This window comes from Hippoglossus hippoglossus, chromosome 6 (genome assembly GCF_009819705.1).
Source record: "Hippoglossus hippoglossus isolate fHipHip1 chromosome 6, fHipHip1.pri, whole genome shotgun sequence".
NCBI lineage: Eukaryota > Metazoa > Chordata > Actinopteri > Pleuronectiformes > Pleuronectidae > Hippoglossus > Hippoglossus hippoglossus.
In genome coordinates, this window is record NC_047156.1 from 12,156,553 (window position 1) to 12,168,606 (window position 12,054).

The window sequence follows — 12,054 nt, forward strand, 5'->3', positions numbered from 1 at the left end:
AGCCGTTCTGCAGTTACATCCTGCATTTTACACTGACACAAGAGCTATTATTCTCGATGTGTGACGTTTCCACCATGCCTTCCTGTTTACACTGGCACACACATGCCCAGTGTACATGCGTTTTTGTTGAGTATGGACGAGGATTAAAGAGAATAGGAGGTGGCCAAAATGCTCATGTGGACAGAGATTGTTTGCATTTTCAAATGATATGAACCCTAAGACACTGAGGATTCTTCTTAATTCGTCGTCTTCAGTAGTGGAGGTTGTCCAGCATCCAAAAGCTTAGCGCTTATACACTGAATCCTTTTTGATGTTTTGTTGATATCTTCACTCTAAATTGCTCCACACAAGCGCACCAGCAAAATCCCTAAAATATGAATGTAAATGTAAAATGTATGAGAGAGAAACGAGAGAGGCGAAGTTAAGAAGAGAAAGAGACAGACTCAGACACAGACAACACCGATCTGTCCAGATATGGGGTTTTGGGGAATTCTGCTTAATCACTGCCGATCTGATGAACTGAAAGGGAGGCAGGCCCAAACCAGCCCTTACCGACACACAAACGTAGAAATGCCCGCACATATATCTAAGCTTTCTCAGCTCTGAATTGACCTACATAGGGTATTTTACCCTGGGATCAGTGCCACACTGTAAACAGAACTCATGGAAATAATCCAGAGGAATCTAGTGAGATGTCTCTACAGGATCTTTCGGGACGTTGGACTCAGAGTGAGCATAAGGGGGAATATGGAAACAAGGCAAACAGCTAGCAGCAGCCAATAACACCCGAATGACAGGCTGTCCTTCCAACTCAGCCTCCTCTCTGTTTACCTCTCCTCCTCCTCTCTTGTCTTCCTCTTCTACAGGAGCGAGATTGTGCTGCATCAGTTTTGCTGCCCCGCCCCTGAACATCCAGAGGCTGACACCACTGGCTCATCTGGGTAAGACGCCCTCGACGACCAATCACAGACACTTATATTCTCACATTTAGTGAATATACTAGTGCACAGATTACCACAAAACTCGGAACTGGAGCAGGGGGTCACTTTCATTGACATTGCAAGATTTATTTTGTGTCTCATTTTAAAGCAATTGTTTGATATTTTGGGAAACATGCTTTTTTTTGTTTTCTTCCCAAAGTACAAGAAATAACCCGACCAAACTGTTCTAGTGTTTTTTAATTGGGTTACACCCGTTACAGCCTGTGGCTTTGCTGTTTTACATTGTTGAATTTGATGTCTGACAAATGTCTAAGACTGAAATATTGTACTTCGAATGAACTCAGTGTTGATAAAATAGTTGTTAGTTTTCAACCCTCTCCTTTTGCTTGTTGGTTGGTTTGTGTGTTTGTTTGTAAGCAAGATTACGCAAAAACGACTTTATTACCATAAAGGTTGGTGCGGATCCAGATCAGGGGATGTATCCATGATTTTTTTTTTCATATCTTTCTTTAACTTTGCGAGGGAGGGCATTTATTTGACAGTTTCGTTGATTTCTCAGGGAACAATTCATTGATTCATGAATATACGCTCCATTGAATGCCATTCTACTTTTTTAGAGGTTTTTACTCTTGCTTCTCTTCGACTCTTCCTTCAGCCAATGAAAACTTTCCATCCCCTCTGTATATTTGTACACGTGTGTCATCTGACCGAGTGATGTCCGCTCCCATGGCTTTTCTCCATGCTCGTTATCGTGTGTGCTCAGTACACAGCTTGTGGAGTGTTGTGAATTGGTGTATTTATGGACTCGCCGAGCCCGGAGTCACAGTGAGGAGTTAAATTCTCCGTAACCGACCTATAGCGCTTACAGCCCCAAGGGTAACTCACATATAGAGCGAGAGACAGAGGGGTTGGGGGTTGGAGGAGTGGGGAGGGTAAGTGCATGAACTGGGACCACCACTGTAAAGTGCCCATGGCAACCCGGCACTACTGACGCAATGGTTATTACTACCATAGTAACTGGAGAATTGAAGTGTTGACTTTGAAAATCCACTGTAGACACTTTTTGCCATCTGTTTCAGCGTGGGCAAGGTGGTCTGTTTGTTGTGCGAGTTTGCTCATGCTATTTATTTTCCTGTGTGTGTGTGTGTGTGTGTGTGTGTGTGTGTGTGTGTGTGTGTGTGTGTGTGTGTGTGTGTGTGTGTGTGTGTATGGGGGTGTGTGAATGCATGACGTTTCACTCTGGAGTTGTTTGAATGAGCAGGGCTCTGTTTCCAACTTTGTAAAGTTGATTTTGTCGTGTTTCTCTCTGATTACCGTTCGTGTCCTTGCAAAACATTCCCCCATCTTTTAATCCTCTGTGTCCAGTCTTTCTCAGTCTCAAGCTTTTTCTCTCTTTTTTCATCTTCTGTAATATCTTCCCCCCTTTTTTCTACATCCTTCCCCTTTTTTTCTATGTGCATCTCTATCCGGTATCTATCTGTTGTAGGACTTTGTCTCTTCTAATCACCTCACCGCAATTATTTCTATCTCATCACTCTCTGTCAAGTCTCCCTCTGTCATTCTGTATTTATTAATATCCCCATCTGTCTGTCTGGACTCTCTCCCTCTCTCTGTCTCTCTCTGTCTCTCTCTCTTCTCTCTGATCTGATGACTTCGCTCCCTACACCCACATATAGTCCCAATTGGACGGGCTAATGGCACAGCGGCAGTGGATAGCCAACTGCGATGATGAGATGTAGAGGAGCCAAGGCTCATTATTATCGTCCTATATGAAATTGTGTGTTCTGCCTGGTGGCTGTGAACCAGCACCACCTCTGCACAACGAACTGTCACCTCCTGAATCAAGCCTCCCCGGAGATGTCATGAGATCTAGCCTGTAACCTGCCGTGCCTTTTCTCGCCTCATCCCTTGTGGGTGTGTGTGTGTGTTTGTGTGTGTGTGTGTGTGTGTGTGTGTGTGTGTGTGTGTGTGTGTGTGTGTGTGTGTGTGTGTGTGTGTGTGTGTGTGTGTGTGTGTGTGTGTGTGTGTGTGGGCCTCTGTGGGACCTTGAGAGATGCGACTTGACAGATATTAATTTCACCTCCATAGTGACGTCACTATTGTAGGCGGAGCAGGAGTGTGTGCATAGTGTGTTTGGTATGTGAGCATGCGTGCGTGTGTGTTGTGTGTGTGTATTAGAAACAGAGGGAGAGAGAGAGAGAGAGAGAGAGAGAGTATAGCGCCCATATCATTAAAGAGGCTTTTGCTGTCCAGATGCATTAATACCTCAACTCTTGCTTTTAAATCCTCTAATGTATTCTAATGTACTCTAATGTATTCTGATGCAGCGCTGGGGCATGGCAATGTTTTAATAGAGTTTCTGATAGAGTCGGCCTCCAGCGTGCACTCACCAACACACTCTCACTTTATCCTCCCCGTTTCCCCTCTCTACGTTTCTATCTCGGCCTTTTCCTCTGCTTCCACTCTCTTTTCATTTTCTCCAGCTTTATCTCGTTTAAAGATACGACCGAGCTTCTCCGGCTGTGTCTCTGACTTTCGGCTGGGGGCACGGAGGATAGTTGCTTTCACAGCAATCAGAGAAAACAAAGAGGAACTTTAGTGATGCTCTCATTATTTAACCATGAGCAGGCTTTTTATTCTCCCCCAGTCTTGTTTGGTCCCCTTCGTGTAAAAATTACCGGAGTAAGCATTATCTGGGCGGAGGAAAAAGATTGCACGAGCACAAACCATCATGCGCACACACATACACAAACTCACTCATAATCGCACACCATTATAAAACCTCTTAGGGTGTGATTATACCTCTATGCTTGTACCACGTCATACCTTTAAGCTTTATTTGGCTGAATAAAGGGAACTAAAATGTCCATGTTGCTTTTAGTAGAGGTGAGACAAGATATCTGACGATGATAAAAGATGCTGAAGTTCGACCAAAAGTGGAAAACGTGGAGATGCAGCAAAATAACACTTTCTGCTGTGTCATTGCAATTATTTGCTTTCTTGGTTCTTACATGGATTTCACAGAATTTCGCTATTGCTGCCCTGTAAAAGAACATTGTTCAATCTGTGGACAGGACCTGGGATTATACAGGACCAGGATGGGGCAGTGAGCACTGGGAGGCAGCATCCGCCACAAATTTAAATCTATTTTGTTTTGACTGTGCTACTTCTTTATTACTGGAATAATTGATTATTATCTGTGGAGTCAGATTTTATTATCCCTCTACTTTTTGTACCGGTCACGTTCGACTCAGGGCATATGACGGCCTGTCTATTATTGTCTTGCATCGCTTCCAGTGTTTTTCTCTTATATAACGTCACAGACTTATCATCCTCTTACACTGTAATCCGCGCAGCAGAACACGAGAGATAGTCATTTTTATTTCTACGAAGCAGACTCAGACAGTTATACTTTTAATCACGATTGCCACTGTAATCCAGATCATGTCATTGCCATGGAAACACATCCACTCTTTGGAGTTTCGTACACACGCCGATGTCCGTGGAGCAAAACATCTGGCGGGACATTGTTGTTGTGCCAAATGACCACACAAGACACAGATCTAGATGTGAGTGAATATTCTTTCAAGGCAGGCATTTGATCCAAAACCACTTTCTGTTTGCCACCTACTGCAGCGGCTGGTACTTTCTCCTCAGTATCAGAGTGTGTTATCCAGCACAGTAATTGCTTGAGTCTGGGAGCAGATTGTTTCCTAATGATGCGGATTGCAACCACTTGAGTGATGAGTGAGTTTGTTGGTTTATATGATGCTTGTTGTGGCCCGTGTCTATCAAAGACCTCATTCGTATGAATGCATCGACTCATAACTAATGAAAAGCATCAGAGTGGTGATACATAATCTGTGCGCGTGGTATACCCTAATCAGGTCATACTAACTTTTTATACTGTAATGATGCCACTTCATAATGACGTCATACACACACACACACACGCACACACACACACACACACACACACACACACACACACACACACACACACACACACACACACACACACACACACACCTCATGGTAGCAAAATGGGGATAATTCAGTAATACAGTAATCTTCATTTAAAGTGGAGATGAGATTATGAGCTGATCAATAAATCAACACAGTTGTTCACCCAGGTAGAAAATATGAATTCTGCTATAATATTTATATGTTTCAGACGTTTCCCCAATAATTGCTTCTTTGTTGTTAAATGCTAATTAGTTTTATATCTCGGGCCTCCACATGAAATAATCACTCTTTGACTTTATCTATGAACATGAATAACACAATATTGGTTTGTATTAAGGAGCCAGAAGAAAAAAAAGGTTGGGAACCAATTGATCACTTAATTATTAGAATATTAATCATGAAAAATTCTGAGCATTGATTTATCATTTAGTCTTTTGTTAATGGAAAGAAGCTAAATATTCACTGTTTATGCTTCTGTCAGTTTTATATCATTGTGACGATAGTGTATAATCAAAACAAGTCTCTGATTCATCAACCTTGAGTTGTGAGCTGTGTTTTACCACCATTTTTATTTTTGACATTTTTCAACAGATTTACAAACAATGAAAATATTGTTGTCTGGAGTGTCAACTTTGTCAAAAATAATTTCATCCTGGTCACATATCCCGAGTTTCAGCCCTGTGACTTGTCACCGGACACATACAGTCCCCCCCGCCCGGAGCCTCTGCAGCCACACATCTGCTGCTTCCCTCACGAACCCCCTCACACTCTGCACAGTTGATGACCTGCCACTGAGATAATGGCAGAGCTTTGAAGGTCAGCGGCGATGACTGATAGCTTTCTCCTCCTATCACCTTGGTAGTGGACAGATGCTGAGCCTGGAGGACGGAACATCCTCCGGTGGCGGACAGGAAGTGGATGGAACCAAGAGGGAGGGACCTAGCGAGTATGAGATCACCCTGGAGAATAAAAACAAACAGGTATGTGTTGTTGTTTTTTTTACAGTGCATGTGAGGCCCTGCAGGCACGTGATTGGACGGACCCCCTCCACCTGTTTAAGTTTGAGCAGGTGATGATGGATGATCACCTGACAGTGTGTCTTCCCTCACAAAAGAGATTTCCATTCAGATCTATTTCCGTCTCTGTTGACATGACAAAGAGCACCAGCGACTCCAGTGCCACGGCGACATGAACACAAAAGATGCTAGGTTGCCATGGCAACAGCTAATAACTGCTCCTGGCGGCTGGAGATGTCCTTATTTCTTGTAGCAAACTGCTGAAGGTTCCGTCGCCGCCACTGCCTTCGTTGCTGCAGTGTGCGCACACAAGCATGTATCAGTGTGTGTCCGTGCGCTTTTCTGTTTGCGTTTGCAGACGCACACACACACACACACCGGCACATGTGCGGCTGTCCTCCTTTTCTCCCTCTCTGTCTCATCTTCCCCCGCCTCCCACTCTTCCCCCGCCCTCCCTCGTTTTTCCCTCTTGCTGAAAATTTCGGATGCTATGATTTTTCGGGGCTGAGCTGCTGCTGCCAACAAACAAAACAGGGTTGTGCGGTTGTTTACTTTTCTATTCAATTTCCCAACAGCAACTTTATCACAGCATATCCATCCTCCTTCCCATTGTCCTTAAGCCACTATTAGCAGTTGAATGATGATAGATTAAGTTTACTTTGGATCTAATACCATAAATCCTTTCTGGTTTTTAAAGAGTGGGCAGATGAGTAGGGATTCTTCTGAGGAGGGTGTGTGTGGATTTCATGACTCAGGCAAAGCTTGCATTCTTTTTATCTTTTGTTGACATCGGTACAAAATGGTGTCATAATGTTTGCCTGCTGGTGGATGAATACATATTTTTGTCTGTGCTGCTGTGTGCTCACTCTTCCAGTGTCTTCTCCAAGTTTCACAGCCTTGTAAACATGTTTTGATACTTAAACTCACTCCCCCTCACTCGCTGCCCTTTCTCCAGATAGAAGAGTTGGAGCAGAAGTACGGAGGCCACCTCATAGCAAGGCGGGCGGCCCGCCGCATCCAGACAGCCTTCCGTCAGTATCAGCTCAGCAAAAACTTCCAGAAGATCCGCAACTCGCTGTCAGAGAGCAAGCTGCCCCGTCGGATCTCCATGCGCCATCCCAGCCCTTCAGGCCGCACCCGGAACGCAACCCAGAGACACAGTTACAATCTGCACCCAGGAGGAGGACAGATACCTCTGCGCTCCAAAACTCCCCCTCCTCCGCCGTGTCGATCCACCTCTCTGCCCCCGTCTCCTGCATCGGCCCCAGCAGCCGCTCCCTCTCCTGCCCCGACCACAGCTCCACCTCCAACGCCCTCACTCACACAGCTGGAGGACTGCTTCAGTGAACAAGTGAGTCTCATCTCATCTTCTGTCTTTACTCTAAATAGGGATGTAAAGTGGTGCAGGAAGTTTCATTAAATTATACAATATGTCATTATTATAGCAGCCTGGCACTTTGTTACAGACTCAAGTATCTCACAACCTTTGCCCTGACATAGTCTGGAGACATTCATGCTGCCCTCTGGATGAATTGTAATAGCTTTGTGGATTTCCTGACCTTTTTACATGTTGACATCATAAGGTCAAAATTTTCATTTTGCCAAATAGGCCATGGTTTGCTAAGTAGCCGGCCACCATCCCTGTGCCACTAGCCACCAGCTGGAATCAGAAGCTTTTCCACTGCTGCTCATTGACCTGATTAAATCAGTGTTTTCAAGTGTTTTTCTCATCATCTTATTTGCAGCTGCACTCTCTGGCCCAGTCAATCGATGAGGCCCTTCGTGGTTGGAGCCTATCAGAGGGCGGAGAGGGGAAGGGGCTCCTAATGGACCCAGGGGCACTTCGCGCGGCTGCTGAGAGCGCCTGTCTGCCGCGCAGTGCCAGCTCGTTGCTGATGGCCTTCAGGGATGTCACTGTTCACATTGACAGCAATAGCTCCTACACCATCTCCTCCGCCACCACCACCACCACAACCTCACTGGGCAACACCGGTGGGGGAGAGCCGGGCAGTAGAAAAACGTCTTTGGGCGGAATGGCCGGGGGGATAGATGGCCAGTTTGCAGGGGAACCAGAGTTTCCTGCTCCGCCTCCCAGCGAGGAGCTGGAAATGGTCGATCCGGGTTCCAGGAGGGGCTCCACAGCGCCAGGTCTGGGAGGAGGAGGGATGGAGGGGGAGAGTGGCTCAGACAGACTGGGATCCACTTCTAACTCTGCTTCCACCTCCACCTCCACCCAGTCGAACCAGCAGCCTGCACAGATTTACACCCAGTACCAGCAGTACCACTACACTCATCCTCAGCAGATCCCCGGGGGGCCGAGCCCTGAGGCCTTGCAGGCCCTGGTCGTCTCTCTGCCCAGGGACCGCTGCCAAGACCCAGCCTCGTGCCGCTCGCCAACCCTGTCCACAGACACACACCGCAAACGCCTCTATCGTATCGGACTCAACCTCTTCAATGTGTGAGTGTGCTGGCAACACACGCACACGCACACACACACACACACACACACACACACACACACACACACACACACACACACACACACACACACACACACACACACACACACACACACACACACTTAACCTCTCTCTCTTCAGCACACAGAAAAATTCTGAAATATCTCGGCACTTTTCTGCACCCTCTGGCTCAGGGTTCAAAGTACACTTATTACTGTTTGTGTCTAACAAATCTTCAACAGACAGGCAAATTGCTTTAATCAGCTGCTCATTAGCGTGTGTGGTCGTTGGGAGGAGCTGCCTTTTCAGTGCCATCTTCTGATGTCATGATGTCTGGGTAAAAAAAAGAGCTGGAGAGGGGGGGGGGCGCAGGAGGAAGAGAGGAAAATAGAGACAGAAAAAGATGGAGAAGGCAAGAAAGGGAGTCAAGGAGGTCATGAACAATTTTGGAGAGACTCTCAGTGACTATAAATAGAGTCCACGGTCGGCCTGCACTTATTATTAGTTAATACAAATTAAATTAAATTAACTCATATGCATCAGTGACATTGGATGTGATCCAGAAGTCCAGAGCTAACAGCTTTTGTGCATGAGTGAACTCTTCTTTTCCCTCTTTTCTCCTTTCTCTTTGCGCAGCTCTTCCCCCACACACACATATACACATACAACCACACACACACACACACACATATACACATTAAAGCACCCTTTCCCTTAAATAAAGTGTTAATCATTTTCCTTGTCACACCTATCTGCTTGAACGCACAGAATACTCGCACACGCCCTGTTAACTCTAACACTATCTGCTTCTGTGCTGTTGGTGATCTGCGGGCAGGAACCCAGAAAGAGGCATCCACTTCCTGATCACACGTGGCTTCGTCCCGGACACAGCCATCGGAGTGGCTCACTTCCTGCTGCAGAGGAAGGGCCTGAGCCGACAGATGATTGGAGAGTTTTTGGGGAACAGCAAGCTGCAATTCAACCGAGATGTCCTCGAGTGAGTCCTTATTTTTTATATATGCAGTGACACATACATCACACACAGGAGTATATGTGAATTCTAAGTCTAAGTCCTGTAATATGTGGCCAATATTGTTGCAAAACACTGTGTGTGTGTTTGTGTGTGTATGTGTTTGTGTGTGAATGTTGTACACCAAAATTGTGTAGCTGTGTAACATGCAACTGAGAACTGTCACAGCAGAGGCTGGGTGTCATCATATATAAAACGACATCTGACATCACAATGAGGTCCTTGGGGCAAAACACTTCTTCAAACACTAATATCTGCACGCATTTGCACATTTGTCTACACATGCACAAATATCAACGCAGTTGCAAACCACATTACACATTTGCAGATTTTTTACACATTTACATATATGATTAAACACACATTGATTCCAAATACACATTTGCAGACTCCTGTACACATTTAAAAATCTGATAACACACACGGGATACAGTTACACGACTCTCCACACACACACACACACACACACACACACACACACACACACACACACAATTTTGCACACTTGTAATGAATCCACTCTTCATATTCTGACTGAGTGTCTGACTGAAGTGTAGGAAGCTCAGTTTTTGTGAAGATGATTATTTAGCTCAAAACAAGAGTTATAAATTTGTATTAATAGCACTATACATTGTAGCTGTTATCAAATTGTCAACTGCTCCAGTAATGTTGATATATTATTTACTAATACTTTAAAAATTAGATATAAGTCGAGCACCCAAAAATTCTGGAACACACAAATACGAAGTGGCATCATTACAAGTAAACTGACCTTAATTTGTAAATCTGCTGTTTAATCTGCTGTTTAATAAAAACATTTGAGTGGCCCGGTGGTGAAACATTCCTCCTCCACTTGTTGTTTGTACCTTTAGTTCATCAAAAGCTGCATTAATTCATATTCAAATGCTATTAAAATTGATTGATTAAAGAACCTTTTACCAGGACATATTAACATTTTTTAGAATTGCAGATTTGATTGTGTGTTACAAAGAAAGAACCTCTTGCTGCTTCACTAAATGACTTCCTGGATTTAACATAACATTCTTCCCTCAACATCTGTTAAGTATTTGTTTCAGAGCCGATGTTAAATAAGAATAAACAGTGAACCAGTTTGGGTTGTTGCTTTTTATTACCAAAAGATGCAACAAGAGATTTGTTGGACTGACTTTAATGAATTCAAGAATTTAAAAATATCTGGCTATTAGAGCCTAATCACTTTATACAAACATGATATCAGACACAGACACACACACAAACCCAGTTGACATGCAGCACATTCACGACAACAAGCATTCACTCAGTGCTTTGACTATATCCGCATCCAACCAGTGTTGACAGAGATCCAGGATAGGGAGGCTTTTTGCTGAGGTTGTTGCTGAGACTTTAGAAATAGGTCACTGCACACACACACACACACACACACACACACACACACACACACACACACACACACACACACACACACACACACACACACACACACACACACACACACACACACACACACACACACACATGCACATAAACATACAGTACACTTGCACTTCTCTTCTTGTGCATGCACTTCCTTTATTGCCACAGTCTGTCCTCAGCCTTTCAAGTGCCCCCTCGCTCTTTGCATTTCATTATTTCCCCCTCTCATCCCTCTTTCCTTCCCTTTTATGCCCCCCCCCCCGTCATCGGACCCTTTCTTCTCCATTAATATTTGCACAAAGAGTGTGTGTGTCCGTGTGCGTGTGTGTGTGTGTGTGCAAAATGTTGTCTCTATGTGCATCTTCCAGGTCACTGGCTCTGTAAAGGAAGTATGACTGTTAGAGTGAGATTTGCCATCAGCACTTGGGTAGTCATATTTTGTCGCACGCGCACCAACACACACTCGCACGCTCACCTTCACATCACAGTGACGCACCGCAGCTAAACCCGATCTCACTCTCCTTTCTCTCTCTGATTTCTCTTTTTTTTCTTCCTTTCTCACTGTCTGTCTCACTGCAGTTGCGTCGTGGATGAGATGGATTTCTCAGGCATGGAGCTCGACGAAGCCCTAAGAAAGTTCCAGGCTCATGTCCGCGTTCAGGGAGAAGCGCAGAAAGTGGAGAGACTCATCGAAGCCTTTAGGTGAGACTGTCAACTCGCTCACATGCAGGCCTCGCTGACTTAACGGGCTCTGGCTTCTCCTTTTTTTAATACAACAGTCCATCACATGAATGAGCAATGCTTGTATAAGGGCCCTCTGAACTTTTTAAAATTAATGGACCTCTTGCCTGTGGCCAACTATGCAAAACAGGCAAACAAAGAGACATAACCAAACCCGCAGATTTTGCAGTAAAACAGAAGCGTCTTTTCTGATCTCATCTCGCAGCCTTGGGGCAGCAGACCCATCCAGAATGGCATACTAATAGGCCGACTGTATAGGCAAAGTGTTTAACTGGTTCTGCTAGCTCCCTGCGACAGGCTCGGATGAGACCAAAGCCCCGTTTCATTAACAAATTACCCTGATTGCCTGTAACCTTTGACTAAACTCAGCAGAGTTTGATTGTCAGCCAATCATAACAAGAGATCGGAGCTGCAGACAATCAGCGTGCATTTCATCAGGACAAAAATAGATGCTCTATTTCACAAACTTCCTCCCCTGGATGACAGTC

At 44.9% G+C, this 12,054-nt stretch overlaps 1 protein-coding gene across 4 annotated transcripts in view; it reads left to right on the forward strand.

The window, feature by feature from the left end:
• Positions 1-12,054, forward strand: part of iqsec3b (IQ motif and Sec7 domain ArfGEF 3b) — a 32,929-nt gene that overhangs the window by 6,020 nt on the left and 14,855 nt on the right. For all 4 annotated transcript variants that reach the window (XM_034587260.1, XM_034587259.1, XM_034587262.1 and 1 more), the window contains exons 2-7: positions 867-941; positions 5,770-5,887; positions 6,879-7,274; positions 7,669-8,381; positions 9,218-9,379; positions 11,405-11,527. In XM_034587260.1, the coding sequence (XP_034443151.1) occupies positions 867-941; positions 5,770-5,887; positions 6,879-7,274; positions 7,669-8,381; positions 9,218-9,379; positions 11,405-11,527 (1,587 nt within the window). The remainder of the gene's footprint in view (positions 1-866; positions 942-5,769; positions 5,888-6,878; positions 7,275-7,668; positions 8,382-9,217; positions 9,380-11,404; positions 11,528-12,054) is intronic.